This window comes from Octopus bimaculoides, chromosome 12 (assembly GCF_046866305.1).
Source record: "Octopus bimaculoides isolate indiv1 chromosome 12, ASM4686630v1, whole genome shotgun sequence".
Lineage (NCBI taxonomy): Eukaryota > Metazoa > Mollusca > Cephalopoda > Octopoda > Octopodidae > Octopus > Octopus bimaculoides.
In genome coordinates, this window is record NC_142939.1 from 41,694,313 (window position 1) to 41,721,812 (window position 27,500).

Here is a 27,500-nt window from a genome sequence, read left to right on the forward strand (position 1 = left end):
TATAGTGTGAGTGAAAAACAAAACGAAAATAAAATAAATAGGGAGGGAGAGAGTGGAGGGGTAAGAGGAGAGAAAGACTGGGGAAAGGAAGAATTAAGAACCATTGAAATAAAGAGGGAGAGAGGGAGGAAGAAGTATGGCGGATGGGAAGAGAGAACAGGGAGTGAAAGCGAAAGTAGAGAGAACGGGTGAGGAAGGATTAAGAAGAACTAAACTGAAGAAGGAGGGGGAGTGGTTGGGAATGAGGAGAGGGGAAAGTGGCGAAGTATAAGGAAGAAGGAAGGGGAACGTCATATCTTTAAAACCATGTCTGTCAAAATATATTTGAAATCAAAATGTCAGTTTATCACATAAAGACGAACGCTGTAAGACATGAGGCTTCCACTTACGTTTTGGTTACAGACTTTGGTTTCTGTCTTTTTCCCTTTACATTTCGCATTCGCTGTCTCCGACGACTCCCTGCAGCATTAAAAGAAGAATGTTATCTAAAGATGAAATTAAATCTCACAGTGAAATAACTTTAACATTTAAGACATACTAAATCTAAACTCATAGATACGATATCTCATAGTTATGTCATATGTAGTGGTACCATTTCATGAGATTATACTTGGCGATAGAAAAATCTCTCTCTATCTCTCTCCTATCTATCTATCTATCTATCTAGCAGAAAAACATAATTTTCTCATGTTTCATATTTTACTTGCATTCAACAACTGTTTCATTAAGATAAACACCATCAAGTGAATTATTACATAATTTAAATGAAATTATCTTAAATCAAATATATTTTAAAACGGTGTTTACTCAAAACATCAAGTATGCTATATTATGTTAATCAGAAAACCGACCCCGAATGAATGAAAGACAAAGTCGACCTCGGTGCTATTTTAACTCTGAAGTCAAAGAAAAACCCTCAAAGAATTTTGTCCAACGCGTTAACGATTCTACCAATTTGATGCCTTCAATAATCCTCTTCCGCTAATGGGCACAACGCCTAAAATATGGTAGGATGGGTCTAGTCGATTACATCGACCCAGTGTTCAACTGATACTTATTTTATCGATCCCGAAAGAATGAAAAGCAGAGTCGACCGACATCAGAGGATTTTGAACTCTGAACATACAGACAAGCGAACTGCCGATAAGCATTTTGTCCAGCGCGCTAATGTGCTTCTACCAGCTCGCTGCATTAATAACAATAATAATCATTTCTAATAAAGGCACAAGGCCTGAAATTTATGTGGGGGGAGGGGGCACGTCGGTTACATCGATCCTAGGACCCAACTGGTACTTTATTTCATCAACCCTGAAAGGATGAATGTCGACCTTCGGCAGATTTTGAACTCAGGGCGTAAAGACGGACGAAATGGCGCTTAGCATTTTACCTGGCAAACTAACTTAAATAATAATAATCCTTTCTACTATAGGCACAAGGCCTGAAATTTTTGGGGAGGGGGCCAGTCGATTAGATCGACCCGAGTACACAACTAGTACTTAATTTATTGACCTCGAAAGGATGAAAGGCAAAGCCGACCTCGGCGGAATTTGAACTCAGAACGTAGCGACGGGCGAAATACCGCTAAGCATTTCACCCGGCGTGCTAACGATTCTGCCAGCTCGCCGCCTTAACTTAGATAATAATAATGAGAAATTATATTACATTTGCTGTCCTTTTTAAAAGCCTGGTACTCATTGTATCCTTATCTTTCCAGACTGCAAAGTTGTAGGACCTAAACAAACCAATACCGGATGTCAAGCGGTGGTAGGACGGACACACACATACACACACACAGACATACAAAACGGGCTTCTTTCAGTTTCCGTCTGTCAAATTCTCTCACAAGGTTTTTATCGGCTCGCAGCTATCATAGAAGACATTTGCCCTAGGTGGGGCCCAATGGGATTGAATCCGAAATCATGTGGTTGGGAAGCAAACTTCTTACAAAATTTTACCAAATTATTACATATATTTTTTTTATCGTCATCAATCAAAATACGAAATATGTAATAACTTACCCTACATATCTGTGTATGCAGGCACGGGTTCGATTCGCGAGTCCTCCATTGCATAACTGGCTACATTTCGACCACTTGGACCACATGGTCCATGCTCCTTCTACTTCACTCGTCGATCCTTCCAACTGTTGACAAAATTAAACAAATATATCTTCGTTAATTCATTAGGGGAGTGTATACAAACATACATACATACAGATAGATAGATAGATAGATAGATAGATAGATAGATAGATAAATAAATAGATAAATAAATAGATAGACAGATAGATAAATAGATAGATATAATCAATTCTAATAAGTATTCAATTAAAAAAACGAATAGTTTAATTAACGGACAACAGGAAGACGTTCACAAGTTATGTATTAGCTTGACGCTCCGTGAAAAGAGAGAGTTTGACGTTTCGAGCATAGCTCTTTGTCGGAAAGGAGAAAAGCAAAAGTCCAAGAAAGGAAAAGAAATCGCCAACAGCACGCGTGTGTGGTTACATTGCTAATATGAAAGAGGTTACATAAGTAAAAATGAAACCAGAGTCCACAAGACAGGTGTTAGATGAAGTGCGTATAAAGATATAGAACTAACGTAGCCTTATACAAGTAACTCAGAGTTTCATATTTGGGTGCCCCAGACAAAGGAGGAAACAAGGAGTGTTTAGATTGAGAAACCGTATAGTACCTGACAGGTAATCGTTGAAATTATTACAATAAATAAAGCATTTCGGTCATTGGATTGCGGCCATGCTGGGGCACCGTCTGGAAGGGTTTGAGTTGAATAAATCGATCCCGGCACTTATTTATCTTAAATCTGGTATTTATTTTATGGACTATTTCACCGAACGGCTAAGTTACAGGAACACAAACCAGCCAACACAGTTAAGAAACTGTAGGTGGCAAACCCAGACGCAAATGCACAGTTACGCACAAATACGACGGGCTTCTTCACAGTTTCCGCCTACCAAACCCACCCCAAAAAACATTGGTCAGCCCGAGGTGATAGTAGAAGACATTTGGCCAAGGTGTCACGCAGTGGGACTGAACCCGAAACGATGTGGTTGCAAAGTAAGTCATGCATGCACCCGCGTTCACCCTCGTGCGCCTGTCTACGCCAGGCCTGCTTTTGCTGGACTAAGAATTACCTTTTTTCCTAGGATGTTGAAACGGAAGGTATTACTGGTGACAACGTGTTATTGATTGCAGAAGCCTCTCACCTGCGGTATATTCATTTCGTCCCCTTTATGCTATGAAGATGTAAAGGCACAGGACTTTAAGACCGCAAAATCATGGTTTCAAATCCTAGCCAATATTTGATTATGAAAATATCTTTTGTCTTTTACTTGTTTCAGTTATTAGACTGCGGCCATGCTGGGGCACCGCCTTGAAGAATTTTTTAGTCGAAAGAATCGACTCCTGTACTTATTTTTGTTAAGCCTGGTCCTTAATCTATCGGACTCTTTTTGCTGAACCGTTAAGTTACGGATACATAAATACACCAACACCAGTTGTCAAGCGGTGGTGGGGGACAATCACTGGCACGAAGACACACACACACACACACATATATACGACGGGCTTCATTTAGTTTCCGTCTGGCAAATCCACTCGCAAAGTTTTGGTCGACCCGAGAAGACACTCGCCCAAGATGTCACGCAGTGGGACTGAACCTGGAACCATGTGGTTGGGAAGCAAGTTTCTTACTACACTGCCACGCCTGCGCCTATAATGGGATTTTTAAACATCGAATTGTTATAAGGGTCAACCGGAGTAAAACAAGAAGTAAAGGAGTCCATAGGTAAAGAATGGCTGGGAACCACTATTCTTAATGGTTGATCGGTCAGTTAGAAATAGCAACCAAACCCTTGCTCATATCGTAGCCTAACATAGAAAAGCTGAAGGAAATACTGGATAATGCAATCGTTGATAGACTGTGCCGGAAAAAATATAGAAAGGCAGGATGGTCGTGTTTGGAATAGCTTTGATCACAAAATTTTTCTCAAGCAAGGATGAGCTGGGGTTGAACAATAACAACACCAACGACAACTAAAGCAACGTCAAGAACAACGATAACAACAGGGAAGTCTATAAGTGGTCGTTCGACGTGCTAAACAAAGTAGTCAAATCTTCCTCAAATTCCTCTACTTTCTTTGATATGGCGTGACTAGAAATTCAGTTTCAAAAGAAAAAAATACAAAACCAAATAAGAAAGAAACAACCCCCGCCCCCCAAAAAACTAAATAGGCGTGGCTGTGTGGTAAGAAGTTTGCTTACCAATCGCATGGTTCCGGGTTCAGTTCCATTACGTGGCACCTCAGGCAAGAGTCTTCTACTATAGCCTCGGGCCAACCAAAGCCTTGTGAGTGGATTTGATAGACGGAAACTGAAAGAAGCCCGTCGTGTATATGTATATGTATATATATATATATATATATATATATATATATATATATATATATATGTATATGTTTGTGTATCTGTGTTTGTTCCCCACCATCATCGTTTGACAACCGACGCCGCAGTCAAAATGACTGAAACAAGTAAAAGAATAAAAAGAGTAAACTACCCCAAGGTGGCCCTTTGATCAAGGATGACCTGGAGCCAAACAACAACAACAACAGCAGCAGCAGCAGAAAATGGGTGTGCTCTGGGTGGAACCAACAAATCAAAATTCTGTGACATTGCCGTTACAATACTCACACACCCTAAACAACAACAACACCATCACCAACAACACGGACAACTATACAAACTTCATCAACAGCAAGAACTACTGCTGCTGGTGCCGCTGGTGCTGTTGCTGCTGCTGCTGCTACTGCTGCAATTACTACTATCTCCAATTAGCACCAAGCAGCCCACACTAGTTCACTTAATGAGATGTATTTAACCTGGTTTACCAATCAGAAAGGATAGATTGTGTAACTTAACAGGAAAATTTCGATGTATTTTTAACACTAATTGAAGGGGATTAAGTAAATTAGGATTCTGCTAACATGTCTACTCGACTATCTATCTATCTATCTATCTATCTATCTATCTATCTATCTATCTATCTATCTATCTATCTATCTATCTGTCTATCTATTTCTGTCTGTCTGTTTATCCACGTATGTATGTATGTATCTGTCAGTCTGCTGGCTATTTACCTATTTTATGTTTGTGTTTGTTTATATATATATATATACACATACGTATATATATATATATATATATATATATATATATATACATACACACACATACATATACATATAAATATGTATGTATGTATGTATGCATGTATGTATGTGTATCTATTTTATCTCTCCTTTTCCCTCTCAAGAAAATCTTCTCATTGCATTCTGCATGTTACTAGAATATCGCTGAGGCAAGCAGAAAAGTTAAGTATCTCGGATTGTATTCACAAATGATGGGAAACAGAAGGCTGAATCCGATGCTAGAACTACAGCTGTTGGCACAGTAATGCGTCAGTTCCAATATTCCACCTTCAGAAGAAGTGAGGTTGGCCAAAACAGCCAAACTCATTGTCTTCAATTCGGTTTTCGTGCCTATCCTCATCGATGGTGAAAAACGTTGGATAATGACCGAAAGTGTAGGATCGCGAATACAAGGGACCGAAATGAGGTTCCTTCGAAGAATCTCTGGAACAGTCATTCCATGATCAGTGATCTTTTTTTTTTCTAGGAAAGAATCGCGAGACGGATTCATCAAGCTGAGTCAACCAGTGGAAGACCAAGAATGAGATGGTTGGATGATATCCATGGTTTCAGTCGGTCATACTTTGAAATCCAATCAGAAAGTCTAATTCGGTCTCTTCTGGTCGGACTGTATGGAGGAGGTACTAGAAGACTCTAACTCCATTACCTCCCAGGAATAGTCAGCGGAGAATATTCTTTTCTACTTAAGGCAAAAAGGCCCGAAATTTTGGGTGAGAGGGGCCAGATGATTAGATCGATCCCGGTACACAATTGGTGCTAAATTTATCGATCTCAAAAGGATAAAAGGCAAAGTCGACCTCGGCGGAATTTGAACTCAGAACGTAAAGACAGACGAAATACTGCTAAGCATTTCACCCGGCTTGCTAACGTTTCTGTCACTTCCCCGATTTCTTTTTTTGGTGGGTAGCGAGCCAGTCGATTAGATCTACCCCAGTGCGTAACTGGTACTTATTTTATCGACCCAGAAATGATGAAAGGCAAAGTCAACCTCGACAGAATTTGAATTCAGAATGTAAAGACAGACGAAATACTAAGCATTTCGCCCGGCGTGTTGACGTTTCTACCAGCTCGCCGCCTTATGAGCAGGGAATATTGATGGATGTATGGGTGGATATATCAACCGTGGTGTGTTGTGGATTTCAGGGATCCGTCCATGCTTGATATGATCTAAAGGCTTCTATGGAGGCTTTTCTAGCACGCTAGACGGGAAGAAATTAATAACCAGCTTGCACAACCTTCTGTTCCCTTCCACAATGCTGTATGGTCTATATAGATACACACACACACACACACACACACACACACACACACACACACACACACACACACACACACACACACAAATATATATATATACATATACATATACATATACATATACATACAAAGCAGCGAGCTGGTAGAATCGTTAGCACGCCGGGCGAAATGCTTAGCAGTATTTTGTCTGTCTTTACGTTCCGAGCTCAAATTCCACCGAGGTCGACGTTGCCTTTCTTCCTTTCGAGGTCGATAAATTAAGCATCAGTTGCGTACTGGGGTCGATATAATCGACTGGCCCCCTTCCCCAAAATGTCGGACCTTGTGCCTAGAGAAGAAAAGAACATATATATATATATATATATATATATATATATATATATATATATATATTACGGACCTGATCTGAGATCGTATGCTGAAACAAAAACAACTGCAGCGTGGAAGGTGTTCATAAGCCATTTAAAAACACACAAAAATCGTTAGATTCACTTCAAAATTTAATTTGTCAAAATATTTTCGTCGCTTTGAGACCGGAACCTGTTCACTGACAAAATTCCAAGCTGCATCTCAAAATTTTGTCAGCGAACAGGTCGCGGTTTCAAAGCGACGAAAATATTTTGACAAATTAAATTAAATTTTTGAAGTGAATCTAACGATTTTTGTGTTTTTAAATGACTTATAAACACCTTCCAAGCAGCAATACACACACACACACACATACGTATGTATAAACTTGTGGAGAAGACATGTAAATGGCAGGTTCATTTATCTTGTTCGCAGATTAGGAAACTGATAAACAACCATATTGAATTTTCGACTTTTATTGGGGTCGCATCCAAGGTGATTATATCACTTGACGAATCCCACAGAAACAAGTAGTCCTTCTGTTTATATAAACACTAAATCTAGTAATTCCAATTCACTGGAGCTACTAATTAGCGTGCCATTAGTGGTTAACATTTTATCTAATAATTTTCCCTTTCTATGACAAGATCGTGCAAAGGTTGCAAAAAAAGAGCTGCACAAAAGATTGCACAAAAGCGTTGCAGGAATTATTCTTCTTACACTCCTTTTTTTTTTATAGAAACGGACGTAGGAAATGAGTCTATTGACATATCAATAAAATTGTTCTCCTGTTTTTTTTTTGTGATGTAATTTTGCAATTTGCTCTATGTTTATCTCAAAGTTTATACTCCAGCTGATGCAACCGTCTATGTACACACACACACACACACACACACACACACACATGTATTTACTATACATTTACAGATGTAGATTTACTATACATTTACAGATGTAGATGTAATATGAAGTATGATATAGTGAGCTCTAATGTAATTACTTGACGTGTTTATGCAGCACATAACGTTGTGTGTGTGTGTGTGTATGTGTGTGTATGGACAGACGCAGGATGAGAGCAACCATGATAAATGTATTTATGTTAAAATGTGAAGTAGTCTGCACCTTATGGTAAACCATTTAATCCAACTATCCAATGCTTCCGTCTTCTATAGACCCCCCCCTCTCCACCGCAACTCCGGCAACAAATACCAATTTTAAGCATCGTCTGCATCCGGTACAATACACACACCAAACTTCAACAACTCTCACAAACATATTCACACATGTATAAATGCACACATACTCGAACACACACACAACTCACCTCACATATACATGCACAACCACATACATACCAGCCCGTGTGCGCATATATGTATGTATACAATCTATGTCAATGTGTGTGCGTGTATATGCATTTATAAATACACACACACACATATATATATATACCTAAATATGTATGCATATATTTATAAATATATGCATATATAAATATTCATAAACACACACACACACACACACACACACACACACACACACACACACACAAACAAAAACACACACATACCTGTATACGTGTATGCATATGTATATATATATATATATATGCATATATATCCAGGCCTTTTAGATCATGAGTTCAAATCCGCCCGGGGTCAACTTTGTCTTTCCTTCTTTCGAGATCGACTGAATAAAGTACCAAGCACGTATTGGTTAATGTTATTGTTTTAACCCCCTCCCCTCAAAATTATTAGCCACAGGGTGGGAGAAAGTCGGAACAGAGAGGAAAATGTGCCGAGATTGCCTCCAGATCCCTGCAAGCAATTTTCAGAAAGGGGGGGGGGTGATAAACGTGAAATAATGAAAGAATTATCGTCATGAACTCCATCTGATCAAGGCCTTCATATTTGCTCCAAATGTGCTAGAGCCTAAGATTCAAAGATCGCATTACATACCTACTTAAGGGCTTGTCACTCTTCCTCATGATCTTCGTGCACGAAGAACTGTCATAATCATTATCATTTATCATCATCATCAATATATATATATATATATATATATATATATATATATAGTTATTAATATTTCTAAGTCTCTCTAAAGGAGACTACGGCAGCGGTACTGGAAATTAATAGTTATCGCCAAGCCAACATGGCAGTCCCAAATTTAGGACGAAAGCTGCCGTGAATTAGTTCCAAGAAGCCATCACCTCTAGCTAGCTATGTGACACACGAAACCTGTGGGACTGCCATGTTGGCTTGGCGATAACTATTAATATATATATATATATATATATATATATATACATATACTACAACTACTACGGCACTCTGTCGGTTACGACGTCGAGGGTTCCAGTTGATCCGATCAACGCAACAGCCTGCTCGTGAAATTAACGTGCAAGTGGCTGAGCACTCCACAGACACGTGTACCCTTAACGTAGTTCTCGGGGAGATTCAGCGTGACACAGAGTGTGACAAGGCTGATCCTTTGAAATACAGGTACAACAGAAACAGGACGAAAGAGTGAGAGAAAGTTGTAGTGAATGAGTACAGCAGGGTTCGCCACGACCCCCTGCCGGAGTCTCGTGGAGCTTTAAGTATTTTCGCTCAATAAACTCTCACAACGCCTGGTCTGCGAATCGAAACCGCGATCCTATGACCGCTAGTCCGCTGCCCTAACCACTGGTCCATTGCACCTCCACATATATATATTATATACTAGCATACATAGATATGTGTGTGTGTGTGTGTGTGTGTGTTTATTGGTAAAAACCCTTTTCGGCACAAGTCCGAGCAAGGTTGTTTATGGAAGACCAGCAGTCGCCCATGAATACAAGCCTCCTTTCTCCACGCCACCAGTGTTATCCAAGGGAAAGGCAAAGAGGCCGATACAGCTTAGAACTTGTGACGTCGCAACTCATCTTTTACAGCTGAGTTTATTTCTCAAGAACACAACACACAGCCCTGTCTGGTAATGGAACTCACTACCTTATGATTATGAGCCCGGCGTTATAACCCCTGAGTCATGCGCCTTCACTATGTGTATATAAATATATATACATATATATATATATATGCATGTATATGCACACACACACACACACACATACACACACACACACATACACACACACATACACAAACACACACACATACATATATACACACATACGAAATTCACACACATTTGCCTCGGTAGAAATACGATCTCAAATGTGCGACTAAAAAGAAAATCTATAAAAACAAAAATAAAGCAAAAATCAAACCCAACAAACAAACAAGAACACAGAAACAGCCCATCTAAGAAAACATTTGAACAACTCTATCTTCTCCTCATGCAAATAAAGTTGTGCCTGGTGAACAGCTGAAATATGTCAGTGTCGACTTCTCTTATTATATATATATATATATATATATATATATATATATATATAATCTGTGTATGTGTGTGTGTGTGTGTGTGTGTGTCTTTTGAAAAAGATATGAAAATCAAGGTTTTTGCAGAGAATTATAGAAATAAAATAAAGAAAGAAAAGATATAATCTGTCTACTTGAATGTGTCTACAGATTCAGACAAATTTCTGGGCATTGAGTAAACGCCCAGGATTCTAGCGGCTCACTGCACTTGTTAGAATTGATAGCTGGATTGTCTTCGAATTCTCTGTATCGTATTTGGTGCCGCTCAGTTTCGTTGATCAAGTATGGCTCAATCCGTAGCTATTGAAAATGATGTTTGGCTAAGATGCCATCACAGTGAAGTCGAACGTGAGACCTCGTGACTGTAAAACGAACATTTTAACCATTCGGCCAACATATATACATACATACATTTATACATACATACGTACATACATACATACATACATACATACAGACAGACAGGTGTGCACGCACACACTGAGTTTGGAGAAAATCATGGGAATGCCCCTTTTTTACTTTATTGGCAATATGACAAATTCGTAACTGTTCTACAATGTACATATATGCTTAAATGCATTATGTATGCTTTGTCGTTCATGATATAACCCTTCATTTTTGCTTTGCAGCTATATATCTATTTACGTTCTGAGTTCAAATCCCGCCGAGGTCGACTTTGCCTTTCATCCTTTCGGAGTCGATAAATTAAGTACCAGTTGTGTACTGGGGTCGATCTAATCGACTGGCCTCCTCTCCCCTAAATTTCGGGCCTTGTGCCAAGAGTAGAAAAGATATCTACTTAAATAAGTGTGCAATTTGAAACTCCTCTGTCTTCCAAAGAGGACCAATTGCTTGGAGCTTCAGTCGCTAAAACTGCTAAATTGCTAAATATTTCGTGAGATACAGTTTCTAAAATCATGTTGACATTCCAGAACTAAGAAAAAAACAGCTCTGTGAAGCATAATTCCTGGTGGAAAGCAAGGTTCACAGAGACCGCAGACTAATGAAACTTATTGTGCCTAAAAACCACTGAACAACGGCAGCAAAAGTGAATGCAGAGCTAAGCCACCACTTTGCCAATCCCGTATCAACTGAAGCCGTTCGTTGTAGGTTCCATAAAGGTAGACACCATTAAAAGGTTGCAATCGCTAAACGTCTCCTGTCCAACGTCGACATTAATAACGAGAAGAAGTGATCTATGGCTCAATGGAACAAATGTCATCTCTAAAGAATCATAATTTACCTTTTTTTCCCAATTTGGGGTCAAATTATGTCTGGCGACATCCCAAAGGAGCTTTCGGCCCCTACAGTTTGGCCGCTACATTGAAGCACAGATATGGCTCTGTGATAACTGGACAGCCATACCACGGGGTTCTCTTGGACCTTTAGCTGTTCTACATTGACAGAGGTAACTCTAAAGAATATCTAAAGAGAATTTCGGCTGCTCATGTCCATTCTCTGGTCCAAACGTTGTTTTCTGACAGCAGCGCAATTTTCAGGGGTGATAATGCTTCGATTTACACGGCTAGTGCTCTTTAAAATTGTTACGAAGTCGACCATTTGGATTGGCACCCACAATCACCAGATTTCAATATAATCAAACATTTATGGTGCATTTTAGAGCAACAAGTGGGGAGCTGCATCCCTCCGCTATCGCTACTGAATGAACTAAAGTAGAGTTTACTTGTAAACTGACTCCAAATTCTGTTAACAACCGTTCAGAATCTGTACGAGTCAATTCCTCGACGTACTAGAGCTGTGATTAATGTCAAATTTGACTAATTCCGTATTAGATAATCCTTTCTACTACAGGCACAACACTTGGAATATTGGAGGAGGGATGTAAGTCGATTCCATCAACCTCAGTCCTCAACTGGTACTTATTTTATCGACCTGGAAAGTATAAAAGGCAAGGTCAAACTCGGCGAAATTTTTGAACTCAGAGCGTAAAGTTGAACGAAACGCCTATAAATATTTAGACCAGAGTGCTAATGGTTCCGCCAGATTGCCTCCTTCACTCTGTATTAAATAATATAACTTCTATTTAACATGGCGTTTCCATAATTTTGCTCAACATACATACATACATGCGTACATACATATATATGAGCATGTCTAGATATGCAGTTATATGCATGAGAATACATACACAAAACATACATACATACATGCATACATACAGACAAAAATACCCTGTTGTTGTAATTCCCATGAAGGAGCCTTGGATCTAGGTTAGAAACCGGTTCTTTACTGACAAGAAATCTTGAAATAAACTGAATAATGACATACATACATACATACACATATATAAACACAAGCATACGTATGACCTATGTACGTATGCACATGCATACATACATACATACATACATACATGTGTGTATATGCGTGTAATTATCGTGAAATTTCTTCCATCCGTTTTGGTTACGCTGCGATGCAACACCCTTCCGCGCCTCTAAAACCTGATCTCTTAATAACTCCGAGTCACCCTAGAAATAAAGTTTATATCCACCCAAAAACAAACTTTAATTGCTTCTGCGGTGAAAGAACATCAAAGATAGGTATATAGTCCCAGACGCCACATCGAGATTTCCAAATTGCGAATGTTAATAACCAAAAGTCTGTAAACACCAGCTATTTTCTGATGCACATTTCTACATATTAGAAATGACAATTTGAATTTTCTATTCTTCCACCCTTTACAATGTTTACTTTCTATAACAACATAGCAGTTGAATAATAAGTTTAAATACAATTACCTACGTATTCATTCGTAATGCGTTCTGACATATTTGAAGATTTGAACGTGAATATGCGTAATCGCTGTTGGTTTTCGTCATTGACGAACGTCTCCCTCAGACCATATGCATTCATAACAAAGACAGGATGTTCAAAAACTCTCTCCGCAATAAGTATTTTATTGCAAAATAAAAATTTACAAGATGGTATAAGACTGCAAAAGAATATATTAGACTTTACAAGACTTTAAAAAACATTGTAAAAAGTGTTGAAAGTGTCGTCCTTCATTTTTAATGCATAAGTTGACTCTTCTAAAAAATGTTGACTCTTCAAAAATATATAAATTGACTCTTCTAAAAAAAAAAGAATTCACTGCGGGGAGACCTTTTGAACACTCTATATAATTCATTGATATAAGAGGACTTTGGGACACTGTTGTGTTTCGACCTTATTGTGTTCCACCGCACTCAAAATTACTCATTCGTAACAATGAATCTAACTAGACCAGAGACTCCTGGTTATGAGAATCAGCAAAGAAATTCTTTGCTGATGTTTGCCGATGTCTGTCAAACTGATAATAACTCATGAGGTGTACGCACATCAGTGAAAATCCAAGTAATAACATATCTATTTATTCCTAATACACTCTGGCAGATTCGAACATGAATATGCTGATCGTTGTTGTTTTTCTTCATCGGAGACACTTTCTCCCTTCAGACAACGCGCATACAAAACACGCGTGATTTATTGATATAACTAGACTTAAAACATTAGCAGATTCGAACGTGAGTATGATGATAGTGTCAAACTTCGTCGTATTTATTTGTATTATTGTATTTGAGATCAAAATTAGAACCACTTCATTGCAAGGATATCCGCGATTCTATACTTCGGAATGTCATGTAATCTTCATGCATAGCCTTGGGGACCAAAATTCTTGCTTAATCACCAAGAAAATCTGAAATCTAGAAAATTTTGAAGGACAAAGAATTATGAAGTAATGCCAATTTAGAATGGAAATTAAGACATCAATTAAATTAAGCACGAACTTAAAAAGTTTGAACATTTGGGAGTAAGGTTTCATAAAAAAGAATCGAAGTAGGTCAAGTTCTATTTTTATCGTAAATACATATGATATATTGAAAATATTGGTTGAAAATATCAACAACAAACTAGTGATCGTGAAAACATAAATTAAAAAAACAAAATTAAAACAAGAAACGGATAATAAAATCAGCCTTGGAAATAGATCGCAGCATCCACTTAACTTGAATGTTTCACGTGATTGTGACACACATTTATGTAATTAAATATTCTTTTCTACTCTAGGTACAGGGCCCGAAATTTTTATATCGACCTCCAGTACGCAACTGATACTTTATCGACTCCAAAAAGATGAAAGGCAAAGTCGACCTCAGAACGTAAAGACAGACGAAATACCGCCAAGCATTTCGACCGGCGTTTTATCGATTCTGCCAGCTCGATGCCTTTATTCTTGTCTACTCTAGGCACAAGGCCCGAAATTTAGGGAGAGGGGCCAATCGATTAGATCGACTGGTACTTAGTTTATCGACTCCAAAAGGGTGAAAAGCAAAGTCGACCTTGGCGGAACTTGAACTGAGAACGTAAGTCGGACGAAATGCTACTAATTGTCGCCCGGCGTGGCTAACGATTCTGCCAGCTCACCGCCTTGATTATGCAATCAAGTACTGAATATAAATTCATAGAGATGCTGGCGTAGCTGTGTGGTTAAGGAGTTTGCTTTCTAACTACACAGCCAGCCACGCCAGCTGTGGTTTCGAGTTCGGTCCTACTGCGCAGCCAATGCTTCATGAATGAATTTGGTAGACGGAAACTGTGTGAACGCTTACCTTGTGTGAGTTTGTGTCTGTCCCCACCACCATCGCTTGATAAACAATGATGTCTTTATGTACATCCCCGTAACTGAGAAGTTTGACAAATGAGATCCGACACAGAATAAGTACTACTTAAAAAAGAAATAAAAACAGAAGACAATTAGCTTGACTAAAACCTTTGAAGGCTTTGCTCCAGCAAGGCCACTTCCAAATGACAGAAACAAGTAAAAGATAAAAATGAGAATGTTTTATAACAAATGACCGTAATACCATTCTCCATTCAGGCAGGAAATATATATCTCTGTTGATTAGTCCAGTTCTAAGCTAGCAGACCTATGACCAAAGGAGATCCAGGGGGTCACTATTTACTTTTTTTTTTGTTTACCTATGACAACAACTTTCCAACGTGCTCTTTAAAAAATATTTACAGAATCTGAAGTGGAGGAGGAGTGTTGGCTATGTTTTCTAGCAGGTTCATCATTCGCGTTGTGATTCTCTCGTTAATTCGTCAACTGTTGATTTTACATTGTGTTGTGTTGTGCTAGGCTATACGCGATACTTTGGTAATGGGAACACTCCGTCGGTTACGACGACGAGGGTCGGAACAGCTTTCTCGTGAAATTAACGTTCAAGTGGTTAAGCACTCCACAGACACATGTACCGTTGACGTAGTTCTCAAGGAGATTCAGCGTGACACAGACTGTAACAAGGCTGGCCCTTTTGAAATACAGGTATTACTCATTTTTGCCAGCTGAGTGGACTGGAGCAACGTGAAAGAAAGTGTCTTGCTCAAGGACACAACGCGTCGCCGGGAATTGAACTCACGACCTTACAATCGTGAGCCGAATGCCCTAACCACTAAGCCACGCGCCTTCACACTTTGGTAATATGTTTAACTATCAAAGGCGGCGCGCTGGCAGAAACGTTAGCACGCCGGGCGAAATGCTTATCGGTATTTCGTCTGTCTTCACGTTCTGAGTTCAAATTCCGCCGAGGTCGACTTTGCCTTTCATCCTTTCGAGGTCGATAAATTAAGTACCAATTGCGTCCTGGTGTCGATCTAATCGACTGGGCTCTCTCCCCCCAAATTTCGGGCCTTGTGCTTAGAGTAGAAAAGAATATGCTTAACTATCGCTGAATTATACCACGTGACTCTAAATAAGTATCATGATGCAGTGCATCTTAACGTCGTAAGAATGGTTTAAAATTTTGGCGCAAAGCCAGCAAGGTCGGGGAGGGTGATGTGGTGGTAAGTCGATTAAATCGACTCCAGTGCTCAACTGGTACTTATGTTATCGATCTCAAGACGATGAAAAGTAAAGTCGCCTTCAGCAGAATTTGAACTCAGAAAATAAAGACGGATTTTGTTCGGCGTGCTAATCAGTCTGCCAGCCCGCCGCCATTCTTAATACTGTAAGAATGGCATCAGTGGCGACATGCTGAACGGGTGTTTCTTCAACTGGCAAAGTTGAATATGGTACAGGTATTACTTGTGCAGGGGTCGGTTCCTTCAAGTGACAGACAGCAAGGGACCAATTTGCAGCGTGGTAAATCACTTTTAATACCTATTTGAATCAGATGTATTTCTTTATCTATCTATCTATCTATCTATCTATCTATCTGTCTATCTATCTATCTATCTATCTATCTATCTATCTATCTATCTATCTATCTATCTATCTATCTATCTATCTAGCTATCTATCTATCTATCTATCTGTCTGTCTGTCTGTCAATTCATCTATCTATCTGTCTATTAGTCTGTCTATCTGTGTGCCTGTGTGTCTGTTTCCCAGTATTCTTTCACTTCTTTTTACTCACACTGTGCACCACCCACCCCGATCTTTCTCTCCGTTACCTTTTTATTTCTTTTACTATATTTCCTTCTGCCTACTCTGTTCTCAACATTTCTTCAGCCTTTCTCAAAGAACTGGAAGAATCCACAGGCAGGGAGACAACCACACCCCCAACAAACCCAACATCCCAACGCCCCAACGAACCTCCACCCCGCCTTCCTGGCTATGTCTTGTCTGTCTTGGTTAGAATTATTTCTCATTCCTCAACTCTGATGTAATTCACTTGAATGGGATATAATCCTTTAATTCTTTCTTATTTCACATTTTTGGTTCGTTACAATTCCTTCTTTCTCTCTTCCTTCTTCCTCCCTCTCTCAATACTCTCTCTCTGTCTCTCTCTCTTTCTCCGTCATTCTTCGAGAGGAAATATTTTTTTCAACAACTTAAAAAAAGTAAAATAAAAGTAAAATAAACAAAAAAAAAATGATTCCCAGTCTAAAGAGTTTACTTATATGGTTTCTTTCTTTTTCTTATTTTTTCTTTTTTTGTTTAGTTGTTAAAATTAGATTTGGTTATATTTGAGTAACTCGTTATAAAGATTTGATATCATGAGATGGCAGCTGGTTTGAAGTTGTCTCAGAAAATGTAATTTATAGCGAAGAGAAGGATGAAGACGGATGAAGAACCCCCCCCCCCCCAAAAAAAAAAAAAAATGAAGGAAAATGAAGGAGAGAAGGAGAGAAGTGGGACCAAAATAAGAAAGGGAATAATGATAAGCTTGGAGAAACAAGATCAAGAAGCAGAAAGAAGATGAAGAGGAAAGGAGACGAAGATTATCGCCACCAACAATAACAACACAAACAAATTGCGAGCCAATAACGGAGAGTTCTTATGGTCGATTGACCTGATAAAAATAGCAGCAATTTTTCTTTTAAATCACATCGTACGGTCTCAGAAAAAAGAAAGAAAAAATAAGACATATCAGATAAGGTAGTCCTAGATATTTTATGTCTGAAATTAAAGGCAGAATAGTCACGGTTGGAAGAATCAACGTCTGCTAGAAAACAGCTAATACATGCTATATATATATATATATATATATATATATATATATATATATATATAGCATGTATTAGCTTACACACACACACACACACACATATATAGCATGTACTAGCTTATATATATATATATATATATACACACATACATATATGTAACGATAGATTTGTATAAAATTAATACTATATATTACATAACAGATGTTGTATATAAAATTTACACTATGTATCAAATAGATAGTTGTAATATATAAAAATTAATACTGCTAGCTGACACACCACCCTCCAGGTGGTTTTCTGCAAGTCACGAGATAATATCACACATTTTATTCCCTACTTGGGTAAATTTTCTATGTGACAGCTAATTTCTATTTGTATCTTTTACTCATTTGATAGCATTTACTCGGTCAATAAAGAAATTTACAATAATGGTAAACACTCAAAGATAGTGTAAGAATTTATGGAGAAATCAGGTATGTTGCTGACTTAGCTTAGCCCCGTTAAGATCCTTAGTTTATCGTATGTATGCATGTTAGAAGATTTCATAACTTCGCATAATAGGCAACTGGTTTGCACCAACCAACACGTACTAGCAAAAAAGTATATTGAAAGACTTACGGTAGGCTTGAACCCGTGACTGTATAACTTACCATTTGATCTTCGTTACTTTTCAGTCTCCACCCCATACATACATACATACATGCATGCATACATACATCGCCACATATCCTTTTTTACTCTAGGTACAAGACCCTAAATTTTGGGGGAAGGGGCCAGTCGATTAGCTCGACCCCAGTAGGCAACTGGTACTTAATTTTTCGACCCCGAAGGAATGAAAGGCAAAGTCGACCTCGGTGGAATTTGGACTCAGAACGTAAAGTCAGACCAAATACCGCTGAGCATTTCGCCTGGCGTGCTAACGTTTCTGCCAGCTCGCCGCCTTATATCTCGCAACATATCATCAGATGAAAGGATAAGCCTATATGAGCAGAAGACTATGCATGGATATTTTAGTAGAAAGCTCCATGATGATAGTAACATCGATCATGAAAGCAGTTTATCATTGACAAATAGCTGGAATACTACCTCCCACTTTGAAGGGTATGCATTTGCAATCCAGGAACAAGAAATATCAACCAAGTACCTGATACACAGAAGGGATAGAGATGCAGGAAAAGCAGTGAAATGTGACAACCGATGCAGATTTTGTGGATTTTACACTGAAAATATCACCAACATCATAAGCAGTTGTCCGAAAATGTCATTACATTATTATCTACCGATGAGACAAGATATTATAGCTAGGACACTCTATAATGAAATCCGTCGGAAGGATAATCCCAAGGACAAAGAAATAGGAGCCCACAATATAGTAGAAGCCATAGCCACCCATAATAAAAAGGAATACTGGTGGAATGTTCCAGTGAAGACCTCAATAAAATGTAAGCACAACAGACCTGATTTAATGATGTGGGATAGAGAAGAGAAACTGTGCACAGTTGTGGAAATTAACTGCCAAGCAGATGTTAACATATAGCTAAAGATCAGTGAAAAAGAGAACACCTATGCTGAACTATTGAGAAATCTGCAGTTACTCTATTCAGATTACAAATTCAGGTTTATACCTGTAATTAATGGGATCCTGGGATATGTAACACACTGCCTAAATACCAATCTTGAGGAAGTAAGCTTCTCAAAAGCAAAAAGCAGAAAGCTAGCACGAAGACTACAGATTCAATCCTTCACTGGAACTGTAAGAATCTGTAAAAATTTCCAGAAGTTTATCATTTAAATATATATGAGCGTATCTAGATATGCAACTAAATGCATGAGAGTACATACATAAAACATACATACATACATACATACATACATACATACACACATACATACAAACAAAAATACCCTGCTGCTGTTGTTGAAATTCCAATGAAGGAGCCTTGGATCTAGGTTAGAAACTGGTTCTTTCTCTATTGGCAAGAAATCTTGAAATAAACTGAATAATGACATACATACATACACACATCCATCCATCCATCCATCCATCCATCCATCCATCCATCCATATATACATATGCGGTGCTCCAGCATGACCGCAATCTAAGAACTGAAACAAATGAAATAACTAAAAGACTATATTGTGAACGGATAGGGATATTGGATCCAGGCAGATCCCGATCAAACACTCTTGTATAATCCAGATTCTGGCTAATCACTTCGAGTGATATGGAATAACATCAGATGGGTTAATCAATTCGCATCAGTCTTTACTAGTGGCAACATCTAGAGTAAAGCTGCATGGATACATTTAAGCAGGATGAAATCTCAATGCAGCCGAACCAACAGGATGCAAATGGACATCACAGACATAGGAATCCACGAAGTAGAAACACATGTCGGACGGAGGTTTAGAGAGAATATACTATACATATAAAAGACTGTTGTAATAATGATTTCAAATGTTGTCACAAGGCCAGCAATTTCGGGGAAGCGGTAAGTCGATGACATAGAACCCAGTGCTTAACTGTTACTTATTTTATCGACTCCGAAAGAATGAAAGGCAAAGTGGACCTTGGCGGAATTTGAACTTAGAATGTAAAAACGGATGAAATGTTGTTAAGCATATTGTCCGGCGTGCTAACGCTTCTGCCAACTCCCTACCATAATAATAATAATAATAATAATAATAATAATAATGATAATGATGATGATGATGATGATGATGATGATGATGATAACAATAATAATAATGCCCGGATGCAGTACCAGGCATTGGCTCTCATTGCTTCTGATCTTAACTGATTGTAAGCGTTATCATGTACATTGTTTTGTCTTGGTATAAAAGATGGGCCACAGCAAATATTCTGCTCATTACCACAGATATGCTTGTTAGTTATTTGACTTCAACCAGTTGAGTATGTCCCTTAGTGGCCGACGATATGTGCATCTCTGATCACGAGCAGAAGTAGTAGGGGAGCATCATAGCCATGTGTTGAGAGGAATTCTTTGGGGTTTGGATAATTTTTCCTCTGGAAACATGGGTGTTTTGCGCAACATCCTTAAAGAAACCTTATTCAGGGACCTTTGAGCTGGATGGGCTACTCGATCTGAAGAAAATTCTAACTGGAACCCATCTGCGAGGTCATGTGCTATTTATCTTGATATGAGATCACCATGTCGCGCATATATGATTGTGATCCATGTGCCTGGTGTACCCTTATCAGACGGGTAGTCATGATGGGTATAATGGGCTTCGTATATTTTACCCCAGTGTCACTTTGATGGCATGCACTGCTCTCTCACTCAATGATAATAATAATAATAATAATAATAATAATAATGACGATGATGATAATAATTATTTCAAATTTTAGCAGAAGGCCATTAAATTCGGGGCGGGGTTAAGTCGTTTACATTGACCCCAATTCTCAACTGGTAATTATTTTATCGACCTCGAAAGGATGAAAACAAAGTGGACCTCGGCGGAATTTGAACTCAGAATATGAAGACGGACAAAATACCGCTAAGAATTTTGTCCGGTGTGCTAATGATTCTACCAGCTTACCGCCGCAGCTCAAGAACCAGCGTTAAGGACCAACTATGTGAAGTGCAGAATAGACAACGTTACCGACAGCGACAAATGCAGAACTTGTGGTGAGAGGGGTGAAATAGTATGGCACACCGTTAGCGAATACCCGGAATTGTCACAACGCGAATACAAAAGACAGTATGGCAATGTGGCAAAAATGATCCTTTGGGAGCTCTGTGAAAATTACGACCTGCAAGGAGCAAAGACGTGGTATGAGAAACCCCCCGGAGTCACTGAAAATGAGAATTGCAAAATCCTGTGGGATGTAATGATCCAGTGCGATTACTTGACTAGACATAGGAAACCTGACATTGTTGTGGTGAATAAAAAAGAAAGAACATGTTTGATAATTGATATATCAATCCCTGGTGACAACAGGATCAATGTGAAAGAAGAAAAAAATAAACAACTATGATGATTTAAAGTGGGAAATACGAAGGCTGTAGTCAATGAAGAGAGTAGACGTGATACCAATAATATTTGGTGGATTTGGAAGTATTAGCGCCCAACTACCAACATGGCCGAAAAAGACCGGTGCAAGTGTGAAGGTAGAACACCTGCAAAAATCAGCATTGCTTGGAATTGCAAGAATTCTTCAAAGGGTTCTTGAAGCATGACCAGTAAACTGGTGTCACATTAGTCTGCTGGCTGTGGACAGCTGACACTTTCCATCATACCCAGCAAATTAAGCTGTGAGTTTTCATGTAATAATAATAATAATAATAATAATAATAATAATAATAATAATAATAATAATAATAATAATAATAATAATAATAATAAAATGATCACATTGCACTCCTCTGGAACTTCACCATTCAAACTGACAGAAAGATAGACGCAAATAGGCCAGACATCATACTGAAAGACTTCAGACAAAAATCATGCCTCCTCATTGATATGACTGTCCCAATCGATATAAACGTATCTGTCAAGACCTACCAAAAACTGAGCAAATATAAAGATCTTGAAATAGAAATTAGCAAAATGTGGAATCTGAAGACGAAAATTATACCTATTGTCATAGGTGCCCTGGGAATGACAGCGAAACGGGCTAATTACTACCTAGCTCAGATACCAGGAAACCCCAAAATGGCTGAAGTTCAAAAGATAGTGCCCATATCCTACGTAAAATACTGTCTATGTAATCTCAAATTTTAAAACAAACACATACTTTTCTTATGGTTTCTTAAACATTCACTAGAACAAAACTGTACAAATCCAAATATATGGTACCCTAGGCATAACACCTACATGAACTTCTAGCTTGTTGTCTCTTGAGGTCTCTGGGTGAGACTTGGATCCAACTTGTACAAATGCAAAACAAAAGTCAAACATAAAATAATAATAATAATAATAATAATAATAATAATAATAATAATAATAATAATAATAATAATAATAGTGCTTTCTACTATAGGCACAAGGCCTGAAATTTTGGGGGAGGGGGATAGAAAATTATATCAATCCCAGTGCCTGGCTGGTACTCATTTTTCGACCCCGAACGGATGAAGTCAATGTTGCACTCGGCGGCATTTGAACTCAGAACGTAAAGACGGACGAAACGCCGCTAAGCATTTTATCCTATGCGTTGCCGATTCCACCAACACGCCGTTTTCGCCACCGCTTTAATATTATCCGAAGACAATACCCACAAAACAGTGTCGCCCCCACCCCAGAAAAAAAATTCACCCAAAATGCTACCCGAAATCTCATTTATGAATGATTCATGTAGAAACACAAGAGAGATAGATACACAAACCACTTGAAACCATTAAAGGTTTGCTGAAGGGTGTAGTAAAATTGTCTCTAGGGAGAGGCTAAATGGGTAAAGTAGACGTCGAGGGATCAAATTCTTCTGACATACGTCCCAGATATAAAAACCACGTGATTTTACATAAGCCTCTCGAGTTACATTCTTGTTGTTGGTCACTTGATATTTCAGATTGCAGGGAATTGTGGTATATGAAACAGTGAATACACACCCTTTGATGATAGTGATGGTGGCGGTGGTGGTTGATATACTGATGGTGGTGGTGGGTGGGTGCCGGTAATGAGGATAATGATGATGATGATGGCTGTGTTGTTGGTAGTAGTAATGGTGCTTGAGATACTGATGACAGTGGTAGTGGTGATGGTGATAGCGGTTGAAATGGTGGTGGTGGCGGTGACGGTGATGGAGGAGATTCTGACTGAAGTGATGATGGTGGTGGTGGTGGTGAGGAGGTTGGTTTCAATAGTCATAGTGATTATGATAATGCTGGTTGTGTTGTTATTATTGTTGTTGTTGATGATGATGGTGGAGCTGACGGTGTTGTTAATGTTGTTGTGGTAGTAATGATGATGGTGTTGGTGGTGAGGGTGATGAGGAACATGGTGATAACAATTATGATGATGATGATGACGACGGCGTTGTTGACGACGACGATGATGATAATGATGATAATGATGGCGACGACAACGACGACGACGACGACGATGATGATGATGATGATGATGATGGTGATGATGATGATGGTGATGATGATGATGGTGATGATGATGATGGTGATGATGATGATGGTAATGATGATGATGAAAAATAAATTAAAAAATAGATAAATAGATGTAATGAATGAAAATAAAAATAAACAAATAGCATGTTTTACTGCCTTAAATTAAGATCAAGTTTAGTTATTTTTGCAGCAGGGAGGAAAGTTTACTCAATAATTTAAACTGACACACGTTCTCAAGTCTCACCCTACTTAATAGTTTATAATATACATACATTCATATACACTTAGGTAGACGTGGGCATTGGAAGGATTTGTCAGTGTTTCGTGTAATAAACACCAGTACTTAAAATCTTTTACCATTAATTCAAACTTGGTGACAAATAAAATGGTTATCTTTGGAGAAATGCCGTGAAGTTCTCTTTTTGGGAAAAACAAGAAGCGAAATTAAAGTAATAAATAACAACGCGTGGATTATTATTATTATTACTATTATTATTATTATTATTATTATTATTATTATTATTATTATTATTATTATTATTATTATTATTATTATTATTATTGAGTGAGAGAGCTGTGCATGACGTTGCAGGTGGAGCCCAGTTAGAATTTTCTGCATGTCGAGTAGCCCATCCTGCTCAAAAGGTCCCTGAATAAGGGTTGTTTAAGGATGATGAACAAAACACCTGTTTCCAGAGATGAATTATCCAAACCCCGATAAATTCCTCTCAACGTATGGCTATGATGCTCCACTACTACTTCTGCTCGTGATCAGAGATGCACATATCGTCAGCCACTAAGGGATATGATCTGTGGTATTGAGTAGAATATTTGCTGTAGCCCATCTTTTTATACCAAGACAAAACAATGTACATGATAACACTTCCAATCAGTTAGGATCAAGACAAATGAGAGCCACTGCCTGGTACTGCATGGAGGCATTTATTATTATTATTATTATTATTATTATTATTATTATTATTATTATTATTATTATTATTATTATTATTATTATTATTAAAGAGATAAGGCGGTGAGCTGGTAGAATCGTTAGCAAGCCTGGCGAAATGCTTAGCAGTATTTCGTCCGCCGCTTCGTTCTGAGTTCAAATTCCGCCGGGGTCGACTTTGCCTTTCATCCTTTCGGGGGTCGATTAAATAAGTACCAGTTACGTACTGGGGTCGATGTAATCGACTTCATCCCGTCCCCCAAATTTGAGGCCTTGTGCTTCCAGTAGAAAAGAATTATGATTATTATAGTTATTATTATTATTATTATTATTATATACACCATGGCAAGACAGAATCAGCTATTGTAAGTCACGCAGAAGTTCTCTATTAACGTCGACAAACCACAAATTGAAAGAATGTTTATGAGATGAATTGACAGAAAACTTTTTGAATTGATGCTATTAGAGAACGATAAGTCACAAAGAAACATCGAGTACAGATTGAGGTCCCTGGCTATCGGGCGTTGGATTTCTATACTGTATCGTTGCAGTTACCGTTTGTAAATACTTGGGAGTAGCAGAGAAAGATCGAAAAGAGAACACATAATCAAAATAAACTAATTTCCTCTAAAAAAGATATCAATAGGTTACGAGAAAATAAACATCGCACAATTGGAAACTATCATCAGATGCAAAGTGAATGATAAATTCACGACTTACTAGATGCAACTTTACGAAGGATATAGATGATGTACGGAAACTGCAGATGAAAGAAATTAATTATTAGTAATTATCTCATTCGTAAGTAAACCAATTTCCAATTAACACAAACTACAAGCGGTGAGATAAAAGATTTATTATCGGAAGAAATGACAAGAACGCAGAACCATTAACTGCAAGTTTACCATAAACACACAAGTTGTATAACGTAATATGAAACAATATCCTCAAGGTTTTAAATATTTCTGCCTTGAAAGATCTGCAGGCATTGCTGGGTGGTGCCGTTGGTGAAATTTGCAATGAAAATAATGAGCACAACTGCGATGCAGTATGGATAAATGATCGAGTGTGTAGTATTGAAACGTCTCCCACAAAACCTATGAGACCTCAAATGAAATTCTTTAAACAATTGCTGCAAAATTACCAAATAAAGAAATCTCCTGGGAGAGACCTTATACTGGGTTACGGGTAAGGAAAAGTGACATTCGAGGGGAAAGCTGTTGGAAATCTGCTAGAAACATAACAAAATAGACAGTGAAGTAGATGTCTCAAGCTGGTTGACACTTATTTATGCAATTACTATCGTAGTTATTATTACCTCCGTCTTAGCGAAGGCGGAGGTATTGTTTTCAGTCGTGTTTGTTTGTTTTTTGTTTGTCCGTGGACAAAATATCTCAAGAACCGCTGGATGGATTCGAATGAAACTTTCAAAGATGGTTGGCCTCATGACTGGCACGAATTGATTAAATTTAGGAATCGATCCGGTACAGGACAAGGAGTCTGGATTATTTTTCCTGTTTTCTTTTTTTACTTAATTTTTGAGAGCGGTCGGGCTGGTATTTTATATTCTCGTTTGTGATAGCCGTCGAGTTTATTTCAGATATTCTCATTTTAAAAATCAACTCTGGCCAATCGCTGAGAGGGCGCTGGAGTTGCCTTGACGGAGGTCTGCGATCTCTGAGTGCTCTTGTTGTTGTTGTTTTTACTATTATTCGATGTTGTTATTTTCGTTATTACTAAAACATAGAGTTATTTCTCTTGAGTATCGAACATAAAATGCTTTGCGACATTTAATCTGGCGTTTTAGGATCTAAACTAAAATACCGCATTGCTTTTATCTTTTAGAGATCGATATAAATGACTTTTTCCTCTTCCCAAATTTCTGGAATTTTATCGATGTTAAGTGAAAGCGCGTAGCCAAGTGGTTAGAGTGTTGCGTTCAAAGTCGCAAGATCGTGGGGTCGACTGAGTGCTGCGTTGCGTTCTTGTGCAAAACTTTTCATTTCAAATTGCTCCAGTTCATTCAGTAGTAAATATACATAGTGCGGCGAATAAATTGCCGTCTAAATTACGCAAGAATGAAAATAACACTGACATCTCATATTAACAAATATATTTACCAAAATTACATAAAATATCTTGAAATACTAAAGAGTAAATTTATTCAATAAAATCGCCATTGGCTTCGACCACGGCCTCCAGACAATTTCGGAATCTCCTGCAACTCTTCTGAACGGTCTCCTTCTTTAACTTCGTGAATGCTGCCATAATCCTTGCCTTAAGTTCATCTTTGGTGTTACAAGGAATTTTGTTGGTCTCTCGCTCAACTGCGCCCTAAGGGAGTTGTAGTCTGGGGAGTTAGGTGACCAGATGTTAGGGGTGATGTAGTCGCAGAAATTGTCTAACAGCCATGACTAGGTTCTCCTGCTTGTGTGGCATGGTGCAGGGTCCTGTTGCCAGACATAGGGTCTCCATAGCCACCCTCTTGATACAGGGCACTTGATGTAGGCTTTGTGTTGAGTGTGAGGTCGTGTGGGAAGATGAATGGAAGCATAACGTCGCCATCACTAGTGATCAATCCAAACACCACGTTGACTGGATGTTTGACTTTTATCACTCTCGGTACATGTCCCCAAATTGCATTTTCCTCAGAATGACACCTAAACACTCTGAGATGTTCGTATTGGAGCTTCCGGTGCGAATGCTAAGCAATAAAGCATGTTGTTTCCAAATTTCAGGCAGAGTGAATTGCGTTATGGTGC

The 27,500-nt window shown here is 38.4% G+C and overlaps 1 protein-coding gene across 2 annotated transcripts in view; it reads right to left on the bottom strand.

Annotated features, from left to right (window-relative positions):
- Positions 1-27,500, bottom strand: part of LOC106872636 (thrombospondin type-1 domain-containing protein 4) — a 334,387-nt gene that overhangs the window by 93,638 nt on the left and 213,249 nt on the right. For both annotated transcript variants that reach the window (XM_089360964.1, XM_089360963.1), the window contains exons 3-4: positions 2,019-2,143; positions 390-459 (exon numbers count right to left, since the gene is read on the bottom strand). In XM_089360964.1, coding sequence (XP_089217090.1) covers positions 390-459; positions 2,019-2,143 — 195 coding nt within the window. The remainder of the gene's footprint in view (positions 1-389; positions 460-2,018; positions 2,144-27,500) is intronic.